This window comes from Pavona decussata, unplaced genomic scaffold, assembly GCF_977016875.1.
Source record: "Pavona decussata unplaced genomic scaffold, jaPavDecu1.1 SCAFFOLD_21, whole genome shotgun sequence".
Classification (NCBI taxonomy): Eukaryota; Metazoa; Cnidaria; class Anthozoa; order Scleractinia; family Agariciidae; genus Pavona; species Pavona decussata.
Genome location: NW_028145444.1, coordinates 723,616 through 748,779, shown reverse-complemented (window position 1 = coordinate 748,779; position 25,164 = coordinate 723,616). Strand labels below are relative to the sequence as shown.

General features: G+C 37.9%; 1 protein-coding gene across 2 annotated transcripts; it reads right to left on the bottom strand.

Annotated features, from left to right (window-relative positions):
* Positions 1–3,065: 3,065 nt before the first annotated feature.
* LOC146486078 (uncharacterized) lies at positions 3,066–24,710 on the bottom strand. Of its 2 annotated transcripts, none has more exons than XM_085097994.1 (13): positions 22,545–24,710; positions 16,332–16,455; positions 14,328–14,453; positions 13,511–13,653; positions 12,822–12,950; positions 12,017–12,263; positions 10,184–10,312; positions 8,964–9,041; positions 8,498–8,554; positions 8,006–8,091; positions 7,283–7,376; positions 7,141–7,170; positions 3,066–6,664 (listed from the first exon to the last, which is right to left on the bottom strand). In XM_085097994.1, the coding sequence occupies exons 1-13, from the start codon at positions 23,366–23,368 to the stop codon at positions 5,102–5,104; spliced, it is 3,630 nt and encodes a 1,209-aa protein (XP_084954120.1). In that variant the 5' UTR covers positions 23,369–24,710; the 3' UTR covers positions 3,066–5,101. The 2 variants fall into 2 exon arrangements, with proteins under 2 accessions (XP_084954120.1, XP_084954113.1); XM_085097987.1 differs by having other exon boundaries at positions 10,184–10,315; positions 22,545–24,709.
* Between the last annotated feature and the right edge of the window lie 454 nt (positions 24,711–25,164).

The following is a 25,164-nucleotide window of genomic DNA, read 5'->3' as shown; positions in this document are numbered from 1 at the left end:
TTTTTCATTTTTATCGGTTCTAAAAACCTCAAAAGAATTATATCTTTATCTCTACAACGAAAAGGAATTATTTTGAACTAGAACATCTCAGATATGAGCCGTAATAATCAAATATATCCGTCCTAAGACGCCAATGTTTGGCTATAGACTTCATCCCGGTAACCGGGATACTGTGTTCATATGAGAAAATTTTCGTCCCGGACTCCCGAGATCTCGGTCGCTGAAACCGAGATCTCGGCAACCGGGCTGGCCCGCCTTCTCATATGACTCACATCGAATTTTTTACAAAAGAAATAGGAATGAGGCGAGATCTCGGTAAGCGAGCCCGGGATCATATGAAGACGCCCTTAGACTACTAGCGAAGGCACATTAGTTACAAGAAGCGAACCAATGTTGCCATGTTGCGATGTTGCTATCCCTTACCTTTACCGTTCATCATATACGTTTTGTATTCAGAATTACACTGAAGCGAAATACGAAATTAAGCTAATACTAAAATGAAAATATCAAACTTCTACAGTCATAATTTATTGTTAGGTAGCATTTTATGAATAAAAGTAGTTTTAAATTTTCTCCTTGTCTCGTGCCGTTTATACAATATCCCCCAGCTCGCGCCTGACAATGAATATTTATTTAATCTGTCGTTCGCCTTTGAGTGCTAAAACCTACCTAAGTTATAAATGGAAGAAATAATTTCAAATTTCCTTTGCTGATGCAATTAAAAGGCAAAGAGTAGCCCTGGAAAGAACAGCTCGATAACAAACCTTTCATTTCAATACTGAATCAAAATTTTAACCGCAGACACAAACACCGAGTTACAACCTGCATGCGAGTGATGTCTTGAGCGGGTTCGCGTGAGTTTGGAAGTGAAATTCTTTGACAAAAAATTAAGACATTTAACGAAAGTGTCTATAAGCCGTTTAGTTTCTGAATAATATCGTGAACTTTTATCATAAACAATAAACTTATATTGTAATTATTTCCTAAAAAGGAAGGTAAATTTCCTACCATGAACAAGCACAGGCCAACACGCTTACGTTCACTCACGGCACACAGTGATATCGCTTCATGAACGGCCGGCGAAACCTTGATACAGAGATAAGATGTGTTTGCAATCGATACTGTGCCTCTACATTTCTCCACCGAACCTGCGAACGGGAATTGAATTCCTAATAGTACATACATCACTTGCAGCTGCTGTTTCGGCGGAGAGACAAAGAAAAACAAAACAAACATTGCATTTCAGCCTGTCAAGTAAAGGCCAGTCGATTGGCAATTACCTTGTTCTCCGACTTTTTCTGCATACACTGTTTCCGACTTACGAAAACACGAAGGTTGATATCCCCGGCCGGGTGAAAAGGTCGGTCGTCGTGCAATTTTCTGCGATCATACTCGATTTAAGGACGGTGCTTACTTTTGTTACGGCGCATACGTTCTGTTCATCTCAAGATACTCGGGTTTCCTATGGGTGGTGCTTACTAATACAGGGATATTTTTGCGCGGCTTAAAACTATGCAGAGAAGGCAGAACTTAGAAAGTGCTCTTGGTATCCAGACAGAAAATTGGGGGTAACCATACATTTTTCAGAGATAATGGAGCTTTAATTTGAAAAAAGAACGCCATACATAGTACATTTCTTTGTATTTTATTGCGTTTTAGAATAATTGTTGCTTCATTATTTCTATAAAATTGCTCCGATACCCCAATTTCCTTCTGAATTCCAGTAGCCCATACTAAGATCTGCTTTTCCCTCAAACTGCGCAAAAATACTTCTGTATTAGGAGGTACCGTCCTTAAAACGGAAATTCCAGACAAGCAGCCCGTTGATATTTGCATTACCGTGACAGGGGGACCCCTGACGGTTCAATTCAGTCACTATCTGCGCATGCTCGGAAGGCCTAAATCGCCTCAGAAATTCAGATTGAAGCTTTGTCGCTTAAACAATGGAAAAATTAATTCCTGTTGTTTTCAAAGGGGCGAAAAATGTCGTTGAGAGGCCAGTTGATCCTCGGAGGCTGGGGTGCAGATAGTTCGGTCAGGAGGAAGTCAAAACCGGTCAGTTTACAAGAACGTTCTTGTAAATTTACCCGTTCTGATTTCTTCCTGGCCAACTATCTGCCCCTGGGTCTCCGAAGGTGAGGTCAGTTAGGCTTTTCGGAGAGGCAGAATCAGCTCGTAAATTCGGGAAATGGGGATCTGTAGCCTAGTTTTTTCTACGATTTTAAAATTCAGCTAAAGAATATCAGGGCTTTGGAAAACAGAAAACCTTGTTTTTTTGAACTTTTTTTCAATATTCTCGTTAGTGCCCCCGTTACTAGTAAGCAGCCGCTGTGTTAAAGACTCAAAAGCAGCTCACAAATTCGCATCTACAATACGCCCTCTCTCGGCTCTTTAATCCAAGTTAAAGATCCCTAATTGAGACAGTTCCACTTACGAACAATCATTTAACATGCCGCCGTGGTTTTTCTTGTAATATATCAAACACGAGAAGGCGTGTTTCATCAGATATCCAAACACTGAGAAGTATGTTGAAAAAACGAGGCGCAGCCGAGTTTTTTTTAAAACGTCTTCGTGGTATTGGATATCTGATGAAACACTTTCGAGTGTTTGATACGACTTCTCAAATGATCAATAATTCTTAGAGAAATTCAAGGCTAAAGTTGGCAAAATTTTATCTTAATTAGGAACACATATCCAAACCACGGTCACAGTAGTGATTTTCTTTGTTTTCTCTAGATGAATTATTAATGAGTTTGAGAAGGGAAGTTAAACGATCAGTGATAGTGATCGTACAGCGGGGGCAGTGAGAAAAATGGCTCATAAGTGAGTACAGTTAAAAGTACTGGAGGACTTCTTCTCGGTCCTTAAAATGGCAGCGAAAGTACCTTACGGAAGGCGGATCACGTGCTTTTAAAATCAACCAATAGCAAGCCTTCCTCCCGGGTTATTATATACTTGGAGCCACGTGACCCGTTTTCTGAACACCATTTTGAATCGAACCGATTGGAAAACCTTGGGTCCTGAATACTCACTACACCGGCAGAAAAAGCAAGCGGACGACAAAATTGACTCCCACCAATAAAAATAAGTTTATTGTGTATTCCAAGCCATTACCGGGCTTTAAAATCAATCAATGTTCTCTATATACATTGAATACCATTCATAAAACGGCTGGTCTAAAACTCCGAGTGACTTAACGCTTCATATTACAGAATAAAATAGACTTTGTACACTCCGACTTGCTGTACACAATTCGTAACTTCAACGACTCTATCACAGGGGCGAAGATATCCGAATGAAAGCGAAAACGCCCGAAGCGTTAACGACAGTGATCAACTCCACGGAATCGCCCCTTAAGACAGAGTCTTCAAGTTTACAATTGTGTTGAGAAGAATTAAGTTATCACTGAGCTATAAATAATATATTTAGATAAGCCTTTCCTATTAATACCCACAGTCGATCAAACCACATTTTACACTCCCTATTATTAATATTATCACTCGGTCAAACAAATTTTGATAAAACTGGGCACAGGCTTACTTTCTTTCTACGAAACCTAGAAAAGGTACAATGTTATGATTGTTTAAAATCTCTAGTTTTGGTTCGTTGAAAATAAAAGCACCTCGTTTGAAAAAACGGAAACATTTTTTGTTGTCAAATGTTAGTCATTTGATACTGGACCGTTTTTCCTTAACTGTTGCAAAGCTAAATCTAACCAATCGAAACAAACGGAGCTATCACAATGAACCAATCAAAACAGAAAGTAAAATACATACCACAAAGCGCTGCAAAGCGTGCAAATGCTGTAAAAACTCGCCTGGTGTAATGGGCAGAAAAATACTCAAATGGCACAAAGAGCGGGCCAAACGCATTAATCAATTAGACTGTTTCTAGTATGTTTGCTCTCATTGGTTCACGCACATTACACGAGGTTTTTTTTTTTGAACCATCTACAATGTTCACTCGCAAACCGCCCTAAAAGAACACATCAATTGAAACTGATTGCACCACAAGTATTCGAAACCGCCACCACAACTGATAAACGCCGAGACTCAATAGGTTGTCTAAATTACCTTAAGTTCTTACGAAGAACAAAATATACCATTCACCATCGATTTCGCGATTGTTAACACCTAAGAAAAGAAATCAAAAGCAACCTGTGTCCAACTCGTAAAACTTTTACATTTTTTTCTTTGTTCAAGGAAAATTTAAATCGTACTTAGTTAAAAGCAAACGGTTATAATTATTTTTCTTATTGTTTAAGATTTTCCCAGTCGAAGAATGGATAAAGGCTTAGAAGGCGATGAGATACCCTACATTCAAACGATACCACTCGAGAATTCAATGTAATTTACGGATTCAATGACCCCCACTCACAGCTATTGCTCTAAAAACTACAATGATTACTGATTACAGCTTTAAAAGATTTTCACGAGCTATCCTAATATATTTTTCCTTACAATATCAATACAATAAGCAATCAAGTGAGGAGAACAAAGAGCGGCAAAATTCTCAAAAGTAACATCAAAGGGAACATAAAGCAGGCAGTAAAGGGAATTAATATTTCTATCTTAAAAATTATGCGTGATTCACACACTTTTGAAGTGTACCCGGAGACGAGTCCTCTTGTGCATATTATAAATATGTCAAAAGCTAAATAGTCCGTTATTTAAAATACTAATATACAATTTGAAGTCCAGCATCTAACAACCATTTCTTTTTTTTTTTTAAAGACAACATCTCACCCTTTGTTTATATATTATAATTTAATGGCAGCAGGCAGAAAGCTTGCAAACCGAAACCGATAGGTTATAGGTTATATTCATTCGCGTGCAGTATGTGAATTACCGGCAACCTACGACTTGTTATTTTTGCACTCCTTAAATTAACAATCCAATTCGATGAAACTCTTTCTAAACTGCTGAAAAAACTCAAACGGAAATATCCCCTACAATAAAATCATTCGTTTTCTAGAATCGGGAACACTCATGTCTGAAATGTCACTCGTAAAAAAATCGCAAACTCACTCCATATTCAAACTCGTTTCGTTTTCTGTGATCTGTCATGCGCGCGATACACATCAGGATTCCCTACATTAAGATTATGGATAAAACACCCGTTGTTTTGTCGGGCTTGAGTTTAAAATGAACCTGCCGTACCCATTATACGAACCACTCGGAACAACATTGAAAGTCTTTACGGCACCCACCACAGGATTTTGATATCGTTGGTTTACAAATGACGGAGGGGCTTGGTAACCAACGCCTGCTATGGCGAGGCCAGGTTGCACAGGTGCGGGACAGCTTCCACGAGAAAGAACCTGCCTTTGCGGGAGGCCAGGGTTCATGTACGAAGGGCCCGCACCAGCTGCTGACGTCACATACGAGTACGGCACATGACCAGACACTGGAGCCGCAGTGGAAATTCTCGCCACGCCAGTGTACAGCGGTTGTGATACAAACTGCGCATGCGCTGGCGGGAGGATGACTACAGGGTTGCCGTCTGCAAAAGTCTCGTTTCCGGCGCAACAGTGAGGCTCGTTGCCAGAGACGAGAAGTGTTTGTGACGGGGGGTAGGGAAGAGTCGGCGAGATGAATGTTGGCCCCACAGGTTGACCGTACTGAGGAATGACGCCCAGGGAGCTGGGCCGAGACACTTTGTTAGGACTGCGGTGCGATCCTGCGGGCTCAAAAGGATGCGCTGCAAAGGGAACGCTTTGCAATTGTTCGACATTGTATTGATTAAGAGGATGGGTGGCGACCAGTGCACTTGGATTTTGCTGTGCTATAGTCTGGCCATAACTGTCTGTAGTGTCCGTGATTTCTCCCTTCTCATCAGCGCTCTCAGTATCCGAACAATAAACCATTGCATTGTCTTTTCCAGCTCCATTAAAATTCCCCGCACGCTCATTCGTATTTACGACATCTCCGGGATTTCCGTATGTAGTTGACGTCACCATTTCCTCGGTGGAAATACCGCTGGCGAAGCCAGTATCACAGTGGGCGTGCTCCATAGATTCGTTTAATCCGGGACTTGCGCTTCCGATGGAGAACGATGACGTAACAATGCAATCATCTTCGTCATCTTCGTCTTCGTCATCACCGAAGGCATCACAGTGCTCATCATGTTCGGTGACGTCACAGTGCTCGGGTTCGTCATCCTCTTCAACATCATCGTCCAAGCCGTCGGAGTTGCGATCGGTTTTGTTCGTATCCAGCGAACTGGGCTCCATTTCATCGCTTGAGCTGGACACTGTAATGACGCTGGGGGAGGAGGGTGAGTCGGGTATTTCGATCGGAGACGAGGTCTGCTTCGCTGGAACATTTGACGAATCGCGGCCCGCGCGAATAAATCCCAGGGGGCTCGAGACCTGGTTTACTTCCCCGAATAACATCGTCCTGTCGCTGTATCTCCGTCTCCCCGGGGCCGGAGAAGACACAGTTCGCCGCAGAGGCCTATGGCCAGTCGACACTCCAATGGGCACATGCGCACTGGGGGCGTTTTGAAATGAACCACTTGAAAGCTGCCATGGTAACAAGCCGGCGGGAATGTGAGGCCCGCTCCAGACTGGCGGCGGTGCCACGGGCTGTTGCATGACGGGCATGACTGAGAACAGTACTGAACCCGCGGGACGGGACCACTCGTGGCTGATCAAATGACGTGGCTGTTGGAATGAGAATGAGAATGACTTAGCATGGCTCTTACGGGTGATGATTTTGCCCCGAGTTCTTCTTGCTGTTTACTACGACTGGCCGGACATTTGGAAATCACAACAAAAATAATAATTAATAACTTAATCCCTTTTCAAGATCATAAAGGTTCACGCGAAGTCTTGGCAAGGAAACAACATTTCATGTCATTTTTAAACCTTGTTTTTGAACTGAATATATGAAATGTTCTGATAAGCTAACTGTGAAGTGCGGATGAGGCCAACACATTATGAGTAAAACATTCTTGGAGTGATGTAATTATCAAGTTTACATGATAGCAACTTCAGGCCTGGAATTTATTTTTTTCTTGCTACTTTCCTTGCAACCGCATAAGTTGCTAACATCATTGTGATGGTTTCCACTCAATCATATACTGTTTTACAGTCAAAATATTTATAAGTATATTTATAAAAAAGTTTGGAGGACTTACCTCACGCGCCCGTTCAAAACCGTCACTTTCCTAATAAAATAAATAACAGTGAAAAATTAAGAAATTCCCCCATTCATACCTCAAACGATAGAATATGGTTCACTTTATAAAAACAAGGTGCTATGAATGGTATTTGTCTTACCATGTGATAAACTCCAGGGCTAGGTTCTCCTGAGATATAACCATTGTCATCAGAGCCCCTCCATGCACCAACAGGGGGTGGATTCATCGGCCGACTGAAAACAAGACATAAGCTTTTGTTAAATTTATTTTTCGTGCGCTTACTTACCCTTTTTTATCTTGTAGTATTGAGAGAAGCCTTCCTCGCAGACGCCCTTTTGGAAAGATTGCGTGACGAACCAAAAGAACTTCTGCCAGGGAGGCTATACTAAGACAGTCCTGGATCCTCTATCTATTTCAACGTATGACAATGGCAAATTGGAAAGCTTGTGCCACTTTCGCCACTGTCCACAAATTAACAAATATTTCGTTTATTTATATCCTGGCTTTAATACTTATAATACTTCCTTGCTTCCTTTGTAAATATGATTCTTAATAGTGTGAAATAAACTTGACTTGACTTGAAGCATTCGAATTCAAATTCACCTACAATTCCACTAAAATTCTCAGTTAAAATTCTCTGTTTCAGGTATTCTCCAAGGTTAGAATAATACAAAAAGTGACAATTTAACTGGCCTTCTTCTGATCTTTTGTTAACGGTAATGAATTTGGCAAAAATCACACAGTTTCTTAACATTTTAACATTCGTTAATATTAAAAAAAGTGAAAAATAAATGCCTTCATCACCATGTAACAGTTAATGAAAGAATGAACAACCGAGACTCAACTACGCGTCAGAATTTACCTGGGGTTATCCATTCCTTGTAAGCTCTCTGGGATAATAGGTTGGACTGTCTGCAAGCCAACAGCGCTTGTCCAGTGAGGTAACAGCTAAAATAAACGGGGATAAAAAGTCAGTATATGGCTAACAGTCAAGATCCGTTAAGTGGCGAGTTTGTTCGAAAACCTTGAATCGGGAACAAAATAAACAGCACCACAGGAAAGTACTGCTCACTAGCGTTCATTTGAATGGTCACACTTAAGGATTTCATCCAGTCTCAAAAGTTAGAACCACCTTGTACAGCATAATAAACAGCACCACAGGAATGTAATGCTCACTAGGTATTTCACTCACAGACTCAAAAACTAATACTAAAAATTGTGTCGAATAATAAACAGCACCACAGGAAAGTACTGCGCAAACGATTTCACTTCAATGGCTACACTTTAGGATTTCATAGATGGAATGAAAATTTAGAACCACCTTGTACGGAATTTAAAGCAAACTTTACCCTACCTGTAAGGCAGGATCTGATCCAAACCGCTTTGGGGTCCATGATTGAAGTGGAACACTCTGAAAACAATGCATAAGAACTCGAGTGACCTTTTACATCAACTTTGTTTTTCAAATTAATATCAGAGATTGAATTCCGTTGTCACAGCTACAGAAACAATACCGAATCTAAAAACCTGCAGTGGCAGATACAGGAACCCTCGCATTGAGGCTAAACTAAAAAGAATTACAGTGCGACGCGCCTTACTGTGGTCACCCAACAAACTTTTTTTTCACGTTAGCCAATCAGGAAACACGAATTTGATCAACGGTCATGCCTCCTTGCAAAGTCCAACAGGCAAGTGACGAAACAACGAATTATTGGAAACATGTTGTTTTGTATTTTATGGCTAACTTGTTTAAAAAAAAGTTTGTTGGGTGGCTACAGTGAGGCACATTAACACAGAGTAAAGCAAAAAGCAAGACTCACTTTAGCATAAAGCCCAGATGAGGCTGGCAGGGTAAGAGTTGCCTGAGGAATGGCCATTGATACCACAACAGGTCTGGGCTAGAAAAACAAAATACAAAAATTCCACACCATCAGCACAAGAAAACTTAAGAGTGACAGAGTAAAAAAAAAAAAAAAAAAAAAGGATTGAGGAAGTAATCTTTCAGTAAAAGCATTATTTTACACTGCTATGACACCTCTTCAAACTTTCTTAGTCCTGAACAGCTTCACCAGACTGTTTTTAAAACAAATTGTTTCTTTTCCATGCAACTTATTTATTCTGATTTTATATGTACAACATTAAAGCAATTTACAGTCGTTTAAATCTTTATAACAAATATAGTGTCTTGAAAATTAAAAAAAAAATACTTAGAAGGCATGAGTGTCATGTCCTACTCCTTAACATACTAACCTGTAACCATACACCATTCTCTGACGGCAGAAACTTATAGATGTGTATTTTGCAAGGCTGTAGCTTTGAGCAATTTTGAGTAAGGGTACTTTGGGACTAAAAGGGGGAAACTCTTTGCCACTTAGAAAACTACCTTGTACCAAGTCAATTACATTATTAATACATGAATCAGGGGATTAGTTTCTAAAGACACCCTGGCACTGCATTGGTGGGCAGCAGAAACAAATGTTGGTTTATCAACAGAGTTGATAACTAAAGGGAAATTGGTCACTGTAGAGAGATTTGAGTGCTGACGTTTAGAGCATTAGCCCTTTGTCAAAGAAAATTCACTCAGACGAAGAGCTAACACTTAAAACATCAGCGCTTGAATCTATTTACGGTGGCCAATTTACTTTTAGTTATCAACTCTGTTGATAAACCAACCATTTGTTTATATAGTGGGGATGGACCCTTGTTAAGTAAAGAACACACTACACATAAAGTAAACACAAAGCGTTTCATGAGTTCTTTTGTAAACCACTTAATTTTTAAATACGAATTTGCTCCTTAAATTCATTAGAATTATTGTTATTTCATGTATTGTAGCTTGCTTTTTACTCTCATAATTCTTGCAACATAGGTTATGTGTGTTTATCTTATGAAATAAAGACATTATTATTATTATTATTATTATTATTATTATTATTATTATTATTATTATTATTATTATTATTGTTATTACATTCACTTGTATTTGACTCCAGTCATCAGAAATAACTATTTATAACAAGCTTTAGATAACCTGTCCTACCTGCTGAGGGACGGCCTGAGGAGCAAACAGATGTTTCTGTGGTGAAGAGTTCTCGCGCTGACAGAGCACTGGATGCTGAGGAATGAAATGAGCTCCAAGGAAATCTGACGTAGATGGCTGCAAAGTGGGCTGCTGATGTTAGAAAATGCAGAAGGAGTTAAATAGTGACCAAAAATAGCCTTGAAATTATAATAGATGCCAAAGTTAGCCATGAGCCATATTAATTCGATAGCTCTAAGATGACAATGTATAATTTCGCCCCTTTTGATGTAGGTGATAGCTTTTTGTGAAAATTTTGTATAGAGTTTCGCTTTAAATTGATTGTATTTTGGTGCTTGAAAATCAGTTTTGAATTTTTAATTAAAGATGTGCGTTATTGTTATTATTATTTTTTTATTATTATTGAAGATTTCATCTTTGTTTTCATGAATTATTTACATAACTTGCGGACACGGGTCTGGGCTAGTTATGTTACACTCAATCATTTTCATTGCATTCAAACAGTTTATACGTATTCATGGAGATAATCCATTTCTGACAGCGTTCAATAAGGAAGGACAGCTTTTTGTCAGTGTTTGTTATTGAGCTTAGTCCCTTCCTTAACTCCTCATGGTAGCCTCCGAGACAGTCGAAAACAATACTGATTTGTTTAATGCTTGTGTTTTTATAAAGTTGTTTGATGTCTGCACATAGTTCTGTATATTTTTCCTGTTTTTTAGCTGTTTTGTCTGCAATTGTGCCAACTTGGCAGGCAGTGCCTTCAAGTACTGTCCAATTATTAGTCTGTTTGTTGAATTATTATTATTATTATTATTATTATTATTATTATTATTATTATTATTATTATTATTATTATTAAGAAGAGGATCCAACAAAGCACAAGATGCAAGATTGGATATCCATGCACGTGGGTTCTGGGAGCAACGACAATCGGCATTCTTTGATGTAAGGGTTTGCCACCCCAATGCTGAATCGTATAAGGACCTGGAGCCGCAACAGATCTATCGTACGCATGACAATGAGAAAAAGCGCCTGTGCTCAAGGAGAGTTCTCGACATTGAGCATGGAACATTTACACCTTTGGTCTTCACTACAACCGGCGGAATGGGAAATGAATGCTTGAGATACCATAGTCGATTAGCGGAGCTGATTGCTATCAAGAAAGGGGAGCAATATGCCAAAACCATGTCATGGATCAGAAGCCAAATTTCATTCGCACTGTTAAGATCTGCACTCGTCTGTCCTAGAGGTTCTTGGACATTACGAAGAATTCAACGTGACATCAAGAACGCGAACATTGACATTGAAACTGCAGAAGGGGCCATTTGAGAGATGTGTATTTTGTTTATTTTTTTTATTTTTTTTTTCAAGTGGAACTGATTTTGAAATGCCGAATTTCATTTTTTTAAAACTTCATGACATTTTTTTTTTCTTTTTCTCTACAAAAACATTATTGCTTGAAAATATTATCTTTTTTTTAATCAAAATGAAATGTGAATAGGTTTTTAATAGCTCTTTTTTATATACTTTTAACTTGTAAATAGCAATTTGTGTGGAATATTTTAATAAAGAATTTTTTATTTTTATACATATATTTTTTATTATTATTATTATTATTATTATTATTATTATTATTATTATTATTATTATTATTATTATTATTATTATTATTATTATTATTATGGCAAACCACAACTCTATTGCCAGTTGGGGTACTTGGCTGGGAGCTGACCCCACCCAGGGGTCTAGGGTCACCAACTGTTGCAACAACAACAACAATGCAAATTAGAAATAGGCTTGGCAAAATTAAATTATTATTAATCTTAAACTAACCACAGCTTGAAGGGGTGCCACAGGCAGACCAGCATGTGGGGCAAACTGCTCCACTGAGGGTTGGGGCAAGCCACCCACAAGATCTTGGCTTGTCATGGCTTCACTTCGTACCATCGGCACATGAACATACGAACTTGTGGAGGGCCGCGGAAGACCATACAGTGAACTGGCAGGAAGTGAGGATACTTGCTCTGCGGCTCCTCTGTTATAACGGCAAACTTGCATGCTTTTTACAGCTAAGTTAAACCTGAACAACAAAAGAAAAGCAGAAAATGTTTCTGTAACAGTCACGGCAGTTACTGCAGACAGCTATTCCAGTATAAAGGCTGAAAACTGAACTGTGAAGATAAAATTTTCTCAACCGATTGGTTTCAACTTTTAAAGGCACCATGCTCTATAACAACCACAGTTGCATGTGCATGATTTTTTCTCACTGTAAAATAATTTTTTTGTGTTGATTGCAGTAATTTTTATTTTTACATCCTTGTCCTTTTAGAGCAGTTGCAATTTAACATAGTTGCATCATTGTACATTTGAATATCAATATATGAAACATATATTTGAACTGCGGATGAAGGATAAAATGGAAGAAAGATTCTTGCAGTAAGTACGCAAGTCAAGCAGTTGCGAAAAGAAAGCCTGACGAAAATGCAGGCTTGAACGGGATTCGAACCCATGACCTCTGGATGCCAGTATCGCAGAGGTCATGCATTTAAATTCCGTTCCAGCCTAAATAAATCTTTGTTTCTCATTTTATACACTTTCTCGTGTTAAGAAAACATCATTTAAAAGTTAACATACTTACGTGTTACAGTGAGCAAAATCAACTAAACGAGCGAGCGTGATGAAAGGATGTCTGAGGGCTTCATCCGGCGTTATTCTCTTGTCTGGATCAATGACAAGAGTGCGCTTCAACAAATCTGTGAACTCATACCTTCCAAAGAACACAAATAAAGTTTATCAGATTTTATTTTTACATTTTTTACAACAAGGTACATGTAAGCTTTCAATGGCAAACAAACTACAAGTGCAAAGCTGAAATTTATGCAAGATGTCTGCAAAACCACGAGCCTCAGGTTTACACAATATGGACAATATAGCACTTAAACAACAATACTTGGAGTCACTGATTTTTAGAATAGTGCCAGGTACATGAGGTCAGTGTGATTAACCATTAGTAAATTTAGCTACTAGAAATACGTGACTCGCAAAACCTTGTGAGGCTAGGGCTGGGTGGACAGTTGATTTAAAGTGAAGGAATCTGCTAAGGCAGCTAGAAAGTCTGAATTGTCTCGCTCTTTATGATAGTGATTGAGAGGATAGTGTGCCCTTTGAATAGCCCCACCCTTGTGCAAGTTGTGTGATCACACCCACTCTGTGCGACGTCATCCCCACAGAGTGTGGGAGTGACACACTGTAATTAGCAGGACGTTAGGGATGCACCATTAGAAATGTGAACATTTAGACATGGTTGACACAGTCTAAATTAATTACCTGTCTATCTTCTCTGCCACACGTTCATTTCCAACAAGGTTGCTGGGCAGGTTAACCTGCGCCATCTCGTCCAAACAGTTAAAAATGTACTTCCTTGCCTCCTGGGACTTGATTTTGGTTTCTCGTTCATGCTCACTACCCGTCTGTCAGGAAAAAAGAAATCACATTTAAGGTGGCTGGACAAAAGCACTGCCACGTAACTTATATGAGGTACAAAGAAAAACCTGATTCTTTTCTCTCACAGTTTTTTGCAGTTAGGATACTAATAATTTCCAATTAATAACTGTCAGGTGTTTGTGTCCTCAATGTTGCCATAGCAACAACGCATAAGAGGAAGACCTGATTTTTGACACATTTTCAGCTTTATTCTTTGATATGAAAGGAGACGTGCAGCATCACACCCCACTAAGTTCATCTTAAATGGTTTAATTTCTACCAAAATTAAGAAAAAATTGTTCCTAGCATGTTATAGGATACTGAGCTTGATCAGGCACTTACATTCCTGTAAAAAAACCCCCAGCCTTTTCTGGCGAGGGAAAGGAGGAAGGGGAACAGGAGCGGGGGAATCTGATCCAAGGTTGGGACCATGACCCCAAACTATTCAATTAACTCGCTCTCATGGTGGAGGGGGGTGGAGGGGGGTGGAGGGGGAGGGGGGAGTGGGGGAGAGTAAAAAACAAAGTGGCATAGTGTGGGCATAAATGAGGCCTCTTAATAAGCTTTATTTTGCATTTATCAACATAACAATTTCTTAAAATTAGAAGCGTTAATGGCAACCACTTACAAGAATTTGAATCTTGACACCTGAATGTCTCACCTTCAATTTCCATTCCAATAATCCTGTTGTTGTGCTTACACATTTTTTGAAAAATTTCAAACTTTTGGATCCATTTGTTAGCAAATGGTCACTGGGCAAACCTTGTGTCTGTGAAATGTAACGGATCTGAAAGACAAATATCAGAGCATTAATTTAACACAGTTCAGTAACCATCTCAGCAAGTCAACCACAACAAGCATTAGTTTGTGTTTGAGCACTTGGCAATGAACTTTTATGTTTGTGGATGGAAAACAGTTTAAAGGGAGGGGTTCACATTTCAGCGCATGTGCATGAATCTAAATGCTTTTTTCTCTTTCATGTCAATTTTGTGGCCTCAAAAATCCCACTCACATGTACTTCAGTAATCACATTCTATAATTAATCCAAGCAAAATGACTTATGACCAAAATTCACAAAAATGTTAGTGGATTGCACTCATATTGTCGATATTGAATTTAGTGTTGACTAGTAGGGTTTATTCCACGGTTGATGTGTTTACAGTTATTTGCATGCAAAATAATGCAATCATATGAAAAAATTACCACCCAAGTTACCTATTCCCTTCCAAATGATTCATAAACAACAAATTAAATTAAACAGGCTTGGGTCATAGCGAGCAAAGGTGAAAAAGTATTTTGATTCACCATGGACATGTGCAGAACCGTGACCCCCCCCCCCTCCCCCTTAAATGAAAGCTACCTACAACAGCTTTAGGAAAAAACATTTTATTAGAGAACAGAACAGAAAAAATTTGGATGACAGCTTTTCCCCAGAAGTTTAGTTAATTTACAGTGTAAGTGCTACAGATTTAGATTTAATTTTTGTTAACATCCCTTGGAATTAAATCTTAAACACTTATACTGTATGTATAATTGCAATGTAAATGGGGTACAAATTTATTCTAACTCATCAGTTTGTGGATGAAATTCTAAGGTTATCATGCTATAAAAGATATGAAAGCTCAATGACAAAATAATGTTGTAAATGAAACTTGACATTTGTATAGTTTTAAATTTGCATGTTTGCACACCATACATGTATAAGGTTACTGCGGCTTTCAATAACATGCGGACTCTGAAAGTCAAAATTCAACCAACCGTTTTGCTTTTCACTGCCATCAATCACTAGAGCAGACATCTTAGAAAACAATGACGTTTGGCTCAACGGGATCAAACTGTCATGTTCGTAGGCTGTGATTGGCGGATTTCAATCCACTTTGTCGGTTTCTGTATTTTTTGTGGTCAGTTGGTTGTCTCCGTAATTATGATTGATGGCAGTAAAATACACAAATCGTTAGCTGGGGTTGTAGTTCAGAGTCCATATGTTATTGAAAGGCGCAGTAATGATGTCGTGTACATTCCTGATGATGATCAACATCAGATTTCCCCTTACAATATAACTACTTGATCAAACTTGCAGGCCATAAGAATAAACTAGAAGGAAATTTCACTGTCACCAAAATATTTGTCCCAAAATCTGGAACCCTCTCCCAATATCAATTACTTCTTCATCTAGTTTTCTCACCTTTAAGCAAAAAATGTTGCAGTTTTTATCTATAAAATCACGGATTGACCAAGCCGCACTTACGCAGAACCATATTTTCTATTTATTAATGACAGCCAAGGTGGCCTCTCTTATAAGCCTGGTGATTTCTTGAGGTCTCCTTGCCATTATTGTAAGTTCTATCATTTCTTCCTTTTTTTAGTAAGGCAAATAAATAAATAATGAGGATGATGATGATGATGTTGATGATGATGATGATGATGTTGATGATGATGATGATGATGATGATGATGATGATGATGATGATGATCATGATGATGATGATGATGATGATGATGATGATGATGATGATGATGCTGCTGCTGCTGCTGCTGCTGCTGCTGATGATGATATGTCTATTCCTCAAACTAGTACCATAAAAATGTCTGGAGAACCATAATGGAGAATATCATGACTTGGTATTGTGGCTGAGGGTTAATGAAAGAAAACAGTAAGCATTACCTGATCATACTCTGAAGAGCCTGGATACAGTGGCCAACCTAAAAATAACTCTGCAATTACACATCCAAGAGACCATGTATCAATTGCTTCATTAAACGGCAAGCCAAGGATCACTTCTGGGGCTCTGTTGAATAGAATATGTTGTCAAATTCAGAACATTAATAGAGTAAAAGAATAAAAACACTTAACAGTGCAACTATAGAAACCATGAATATTTCTGGAATATTTAATGTTATCAACCAATCAGACACTAGATCAAACTGCAAGAAGAAACCACAAACCACAAAAATAATTACCATAAACTAGACAATTTGTGTTTTACTCATCTTGTATATGATTGGTTCTCTTTCCCAATACAAGATATTCCAGAAACAGTGGAAGCTCTCTTAACGGACATTCTTGGAATCGGACAGTTCTACTTACGACCATCTTCACAAAACCCTGTTTGAACCCCCATAAAAAAAACTCTGTATGTACACATTCCCATAAGCGGCCACAGACACTGTACTTTCAGGAGTTACAAGTTAGACTTTTCCTTTGTTTTTAAGCTCCTGTAAGCGGACACCCGAAAGGAAATCCCATTAGCCTCCGAATCTTATAACAATCAACCCCACATCGCTGTTCATCACAATGACTTTACAGTGCATTAGATACAGTTATCACCATTATCACAGCATTGCATAAGGCAAAAAAACAAAAACAAAAGGACTTTGATCCCATGTTACAAAAGTTTGTGGTTAAAATTTTGCAAGAGCAAACTCCAGTTTTTGTTGAATTTCTGAGGTAGCTAAGGTCTCCTTCCCACCCAACTAACTGCTCTGCTGGGTATCCCCAATGACTATTTTTGCTACATTGGAATGATGCTAAAATAAGAAATTGTAATGTTCCTACATCAGTACAATACTTGCTATTTTAAGACTCAAGTTCTTGCATATACTGATACAGGTCCGATTTATGTTCCTCCTCTTTTGTATCACACAGACACTGAAATAATCTTTGTGATTCAGAGGTAAGGAGGGTATACTATTATGTATTATTTCTTCTCAAACTAGCAAAAAGAGACTTTTTTCAAAAAAAAAAAAAAGAAACAATCTGCTTGAAATTTACTCTTTTCATTCACAGACGTAATTTTCTCTTTTTTTCCTTAAAGCCACATACATACAAAATCCAAGTGGATTTTGTTGACTGTTTATATAGTATCCACCCGCACCAAAGATAGTTTCTTTAACCCAAAATTCTCCTCCTACTACATAACTAAGGAAAGAATTTAAGTCAGGATTTAAAGAGGGTGCCAACCATCGGTTTTTTTTTTTTTTTTTTTTCATGTGTGTACACTCAAGCTAAGCAATTGTGCGTAGACTATACATGGAAATTGTCATAAGCTTTAAAAGAGTCTGACTTATAGAAATGAATCTTTTTCTGACAAAATTAAGCACAGAAATCTTACAATGGCTAAATTTGAGTTTGGCTAGAGGCTATCACACAGTAAGCATGTTCCCAGGGTGTTGGATAAATTTAATTTTAAAAAAATCTATCTTGAACCATGCATGTTATGGATGCCTTAAGGTTAAATGTACATTCCAGAAATTTCTATCAACTTGGCACAACAGAACACTAGACCAAACAAAAAAATATCTCACAGGGATCAAAAGATTAATTCCTTTAAAGTTTGACTACAACTGCTTCCCAAATGTGTTAGTTAAAAAAAAAAAAAAAAAAAGAGTAAACAGATTTGGCCATTGATTGCATCCTGGCCAATACAGGTATAAATTTCATGTTTTTGATAGACAGGAAGTCTTTAGATTTGCGGAGAATGTATAAGCTCTAACATGTATCTTTATCTCTCAAGGGGCCTTTATGTAAACAAAATCCTCTTTACAAGGATGCACTGGCATTCACATATCACCCTGAAAACTAGTTATTTAACATTCCATAGATAAGTAGACATCAAGTTATTTGAGTATGGAGTGCAATGGAATCACCAGTAACACAAGGCTGGTAAAAAATTGTGTTTAAAAATATTATTAAAGACTTCACTTTATGAATCAAATCTAAAATGCTGCCTCAGTGGAGGAAAGGTGGATTGCAGAAAGTTAAAATTAAAGTAATATGTCAAAAATCATCTTCAAATGCTATTTTCAAGATGAGCTACAATGTAAGATCTCCTCATGATTGATTTCTTTTCTTTTTTAAAAATTCCAAAAGATTAGGAAAGCCCTTCTGTTGAGCCTTGAGATTAGGCTGAGATTTTCTAGAGCGCTGGATAAGATTGTTGAGATAATGTTTTTAGCAGACATCTTTGCACCCCTAACTTGATTTTAGTTCTTCCCCCAAGCTAGGCAACCTCAAAATCCATGAGAATTCTAACTCCTTCTAACATGAACAATGAAACACACAAAACGTTTTCCACTCAGCGCTACTCAAAGAATGTAGTTCCCATTTTCAAATGAATGTATTTATATAAAGGGTACATAAATAATTACAAAAGTTATAAATTTTTCATGAGATGACAGCCAGCTGGGCAAAAAATATCATTGATAGAATTGTTGCACAATCTACCAATGAAATGGAGTTATCAACTGACATTAGAGACCTTGTCAGACATTTAAACACAAGCAGAGGTTTTGGTATTTTGAACCATATCAATAGAAAGCAAAACCAAACATGTTTCTTTTTATTTAAGCATACAAACCACAATTTTTTTTTTCATTTTTGTGCAAGCACTATGAAGGATTTATGGGGAATTCATCACATGTTTTGTACAACTCCCTACAATTAATTTGCCATGAAGTAATGACTTCCATTACTTCCAAAATATTGAACGTTTTTATACTACCACTATAAAGTTAATTACAACTGCAATAATGGTATCACTCCATCTCTCCCAAATAGACCTTTTCACAGTTCATCAGCAAAAATTGCCATTGATATAAAAATATAATGATATACATTTTTGTCAGACTTTGAATCCATGTATTTATGCTTGAATTTGTCAGATTTTGACAACACATATTATTAAAAGGCAATTCATCATTTTCACCAATATAGAAAACAGATTCTGGCTGTGTGAGCTATACTTTAAATGAAATCTTAAAATTTCATCATGTGAACCTTTCTACTCCAATGTTAAAATTTTGTTAAAATTTCTAAAAGGAGGTAATAAACTTGCAATAGCAGGTGGATGCCATCTTGATTATGTCTCCCAGGGAATTATGGGAGCAAGATGGCTGTAGGAAGATGACAGAGCTTGAAGTCAGCATTGTTTCTGACAAAAGAAAATGCTCAAACTAAGAGCGATTTCTTTACAGTCCATGGATTTTCAATGTGAGATTATCTGCAGGATGTTTTTAGATTGTTTATGGAAAGGAAATTCCCAAAACAAGGACAGGCTCCTTAAAATGATAAATTTTGAAAGCAGTTTCATTAATTCCATGATAGCTGGTAACATTTACATGAATAGATGGTAAAAATAGACAGTTACCGTCTCCTAACAAGAACCCTGTATTGTAAAAGCTCTATTAGGCCCCAGCGGTTGGAGGTGGGAAATGGTAATTTATTTTGGGGGGTGGGTGGCTTAATAGAGAGGGGTGGGGGAGAGATGATGAGCTTAGTATTTCACCTTTTAAGAATTTTGAATTATACATAATGGAATGAATGTGATGGTATATTTTAAGCCTGGTAGATAAATGAGAGTGATGTATTATTGACTCGCAGGGCATGCAGCATGCCACTATACCACACATGCACCTCTACCTTGGCAGAGATTAATTTTTGTATTAAATAATTATTATTTCTGGTGTCTGACCATCTGGCACCCATGGCACAATGATTCTAACAGCTAAATGACTTCAGACCACCAAAGAAAAATACGTGAATGAGCACGTAACACCCTCAGATGTTTCTCCATCGTATTTTCTCCTTCCATTTTGTGCAAAATCCCTGTTGACCTGGACGGCCATCTCATCTACTTGAGCTTTTCAACAAGGTGCGTTTCTTGCCAAAATAAAAGGGTACGAAGTCTATACACACCAGTGGAGTGTTCTTCAGGCTATTTCTGTTAATTTGGAACTCCAGAAAATGTTTATTCTAATTAAATGAGGAGAGAAACTTACGCAAGCCTTGAGAGTATGCCATATTAGCTGAAAGCCCATCAAGTGACAAATGGAATGAGCAAGACACATTTCTTCCCACATTGCGATAACTCATTCACTGCGCATACGCACATTCACGAGTTAAAAATGGGTACAGTGCAACAAGGAACTAAAGGTCTTGACTCTACAACCTTCTGATTACCAGTTTGAATGTTCCACCACTGAGCTATAGGGGACTCGTGGGCGCCATCCTGCACTGCATACTGCTAGCATTTTAATGTCAACGTATGGTATATGCACAATCAAATACCAGTTATAATGCAATGGACTGAATAATAAATCATTCTTACTTATTCACCAGGTTTAAAAAAAATACCATCACACATCACCATTCAAATCCTAGCAGTATGTAGCCAAGTTTAATAGCCTAGGTCCCACAAGTCTCCTAGATCCCAGTGGCCTCTGGATAGCCATTTATCCACTAGACAGCGTTATGCCCTCTTTGAACAACAATAGCTTAAATAAGGGCTTAAATGAAGCCCATAAGATATGTCTACATGTAGGTATAATGTTGCTAAACTATTTTTCTTTTTTTTTTTTTGGAATCAAAAATAGTTTTCCTGCTCTGGAATCATGATTTTAAAATATAAAAATTCTGCACTCAGAGCGCAATTAAAACTTAAAAGTGGGATATTTTGTTCGGATCCACCGAACTTCGTCAGCCACAATTCAAATTTGAATGTTAAGAAGGGTTATACAATGGTCCAGAGCGAGCTAAGATGGTGTCATATAAAGGGTTTCCCTTATGCGGCATTTGAATGTGTTACTTTCTGTGGCAAGAACTTTTGTTTTGCTGGAATCCACTGAATGACCCGTGAGCTGGCAATGTTCGTGAACAGCTGACGAATTCCTAGAAAGATGTTCCTTTTCGACTCATATGCACTACCAAGAACTAAGAAATACACTGTGGTAAAGCCTGACCACTGTTCCGCCCAAAATAAATAAATAAATTCTAAAAATAATGGTGCCAGATGCATTCATAATTTCTAGATAATTTGTGTCTGCTTTGGAACACTTGTCTGCATGTTTTCAAGAGGTTAAGATTCTTTTTTGTTACGTTAACTAGCAAACTAGATGATAATATACCGAGTAATCAACATACAATTTCTTCCTACGGTGCAAATATTAAAGTGACAACGTAGTAATGAGAATTAGGAGTTTATCAGCTAGTGTCCACTGCCTTGAAGAACCCCAAAATTGTCTGAATGAAATGCACAGATATTAAAATAAAACATATTTTTTAAGCTGGCTGTGTATGTTTTATTTAAAAATTCCTAAAATTCTCTCCCAAGATTTCAAATCCTCAGGGAAAATTTATTCTGTCATTTAAATGTGTGAAAACAATAATATTTTGTTAAGAAATGAAATCAATGTTGGCAAAAAAAACTGTAATCCATCTAATGACTTTAAACATTTTCTGATCAACAAATGTAGTTTATAAGCTGCTCTTATTAATTTTCTTTTTTTAGGAGATGCAAATTTTTGGTACTCAAACTATATTATCAGCTAAGTGTGAAGGAGATCCTTTGAGTGGCAAATTCAGACTTTCAGCTGCCTGTCCCAAATGAATGAAGTGTTAGCTCAATGATTGATTAAGTCTCCAAATACAAAAAGTAAAATTGGTCTCAAGAAAAATTAGCAACTTTCAATCTGGACAAAAGATGGGATTTCAACGTAAGCCACCCACCACAGACAAACACAGCAACAAAATTAAAAATATCATGAAATAAAATATATGTAATGACAAAATGCATTTTTTCAAAAGTTCAGTTTTTTTAGTCTCTCAATCAATGGAAAAAACTATTGAGCAGACACATTAAAGGAAGACGAAGACAAATTGCCTTGAAAGACATCACGTAGAAAACTTTGTTTACAACAAAAGAAATCTACCATCAAAGACAACCGCAGGAAAAATGAACACGAACACAATAATATTAGTTTTTTCTTAATGTTCTGTGGTAAAATATACTTTAGAGATCTAAATGTAAAAAATAATAATAATAAATATTCGACCTGAAGTATAGGGCAGATCTATGGAAAAATTTTAACGACGCAGACTTACCTGTAATATCGACTTTGCAGGTATGAAGAACAAACTGCTTTAGAAACCTGCGTCGCTGATCCAAAGTCTATCACCTTTACACGGAATGGCTGCTTTTCTGGGTCTACCAGCATAATATTTTCGGGTTTCAAATCAGCGTGAATCAAGCCCAGAGATTTTAGCTTCGATAGCGCAACTAGGACTTGCTGAACTATTGGTCGAATGTGCCTCAAAGGCAGAGGATTGAACTTTAATTGTTTGAGGTAATCGTATAAATTCTGCTGTAACATTTCGAAAACCAGGCAAGTGTGATTCTTGTGCTGAAAGCATTCTATAGCGCGAACGAAGTTAAAAGCTTCAGAATTTTCCGCGCTCAACTTCGCCAAAATACCAATCTCGATTTGTCCTTGGCGTGCATACGACGGATGGTCCTTTAATATTTTTATGGCGCATAATTCATTCGTTCCTTTTTTCCAGCATTTCACCACTTGTCCAAATGTTCCCCGGCCGAGAAATTCGAGCACTTCGTAGCGAGAAGTTGCTGAACACAGCTCTTCATGAAGTACCACTTTGTAATCGCCTTCACTGTTGCTATTCCCCGTAGTTTTGGAATTCTGACGGGATTTTTTTCCATTAGTCTCGGGAATTTTCAAGCCACATCTTTTGTACGTGTTCACCAAGTTCTGGGTAAGATTTCGAAGGGCATTTGTGCCCGCATCAATATGGATTTTGCTTGCACAAAGGCTAGCAGAGTAAATCGTCCCATTTGGTTTATGAAAGGAAGTGAACGCGCTTGAAGAATGTGTTATCAATTCTGCTTGAGCCATTCTGTACTCAATATACATTAGAAAAGGTTTTGTTCGATTCTATGGTAGGTCTTTGTCCACGAAGCCATTAAAAAATATCAAATGCGCCTGCATGGTCCATTCAATGTAAATAAACGAAATTGACAAAGTTACTTTCGCCAAGATTCTTTCCTTGAAAATAACTTTTGTGGTCTTCTCCGCTTTCCATATGCCACACGCTTCGCGATTTCCTGCTTCGAGCAAAATCTCTCCAATACTAACCAGGCAGAAGGCAGTAAAGTGAAGAATTTTTTTGGTCGCTGTTTGTATGTATTCTAATGAAACTCTGCCGACGTTTGTCAGTGATTTCCCTCGTGTTGATTACACATACAAGACAGACACAACATTGCGTTTTTTGCCCAGACGGGAGAGCTCGCCTCGAAATCCATCTTTGCCTTGGTTGAATTGTAATAAAATAAGATATGAATAACCAGGGATTTAAAGGGTCCCTGTGTGAATCCAATACAATTCGACGATATTGCCCTAATTGTTTATCGAACGACGTCCGAAGACTGAGATCAAATGAAGAAACCGGTCAACGAATTGAATTTCTCTTGGTCAATTTACACTGATTTGTAAAATTGAATAAAGACGGAATGAAAGTCTGTAAAATATTTTTTCAATGACACAATGTAAACTGCTCCTATTGAAGCTTTCAACTTGTTGTTTTTGTAAACTCTTGGCACCAGTGTTCACTTTCCTTGTATCGTAAAGTTTTCACAAACAGTCTACCAGTTTGCCATATGTAATATTTAAGCAATCTTCATGAATACTTGATGGATTTTTTCCATAGTCAGTTCTTTCCTCGCTGCGGCACACAACGACTTAAAACACTCTCGACGCCTCCAGTTAGTCTCTCAAATGTACTTATTTCCTTGCGGTAAAAGAAACCGTAAATGAAGATTTTTCCGCGAAAGAATCGAATACGTCGAAGACAAGGTTTCAACTGAACAAAACGTATAAATAAACTTGTTCCCTTTCCACGTCTCCAAGCACTAACAAAAGAAAACCGCGTCTACAAGTGTTGATGGTCTATGTTCAGCTGGACACCAACAATATTCTAAATGTTCCTGATGTGGGAATGAGAGCAAAATCGACAAGATCTTGACAGCGACGATTTCGAGTATGCCAGGAAACGCCGCGACAAGTAGGCTGCAGCGAAACTATAGTCTCCTAAAATGTCTACACCGTACAGCTCTCAGTCGCATCCTTTCAGAAGCAAATCGAAGGATCCGATCGGAAAAAAATTACGTCTGTTCACAGCTAAGTAAACTACATCCTCAATGCGCTCAACCGATGGTGTTGATTTTGTAAGCTCAGTAAACCGCGCGCCATGTTTGCTGTTGTGACGTAAGGAGCAGTTCGATAGCGACCAATCAGATCCTGATATCAAAGGTTTAGGGTTGATGACGTCAGAGAGCATGGAGTTCGTTGCCAGGATTAGATTTGCTGGGAAAGAAATTTCGCAAAATGTAGATTCATTAAATTGCATGAATCTCTTTGCAACAGTTATGTTCATGGTAAGAGAACATTATTTCGACGCAGAGGGATGATTTTTGGAGGACATCTAAGGCCACATAGAACGGACACATTGTTAAAGTTTTTTTTTTTTTTAATTGTTAGTTTCAGCTCCAAGTTTGGAATTGACTGACATTTCTCTAGCGAAAAAAAAAGGGAAAACATTACTGCGGGCAAGAACTCCAGTTTCTATTTAACTTTTGACCGCACTTCGTTTCGATCGCAGTTATAAAGAAATTCGCAAAAAAAATAAAAACTCTCACAAAAATTCGCAAAAA

What these genes read in the sequence shown, in the direction of transcription:
- LOC146486078 (XM_085097987.1), bottom strand. Translation starts at nt 23,368, where the DNA reads ATGTATATTGAGTACAGAATGGCTCAAGCAGAATTGATAACACATTCT. An exon ending in GCTCTTCAGAGTATGATCAG is followed by an intron (nt 14,454 to 16,331) that starts GTAATGCTTACT and finishes TTTGTCTTTCAG; the next exon opens with ATCCGTTACATTTCACAGAC. An exon ending in CATCTGGGCTTTATGCTAAA is followed by an intron (nt 8,555 to 8,963) that starts GTGAGTCTTGCT and finishes CATTGTTTTCAG; the next exon opens with AGTGTTCCACTTCAATCATG.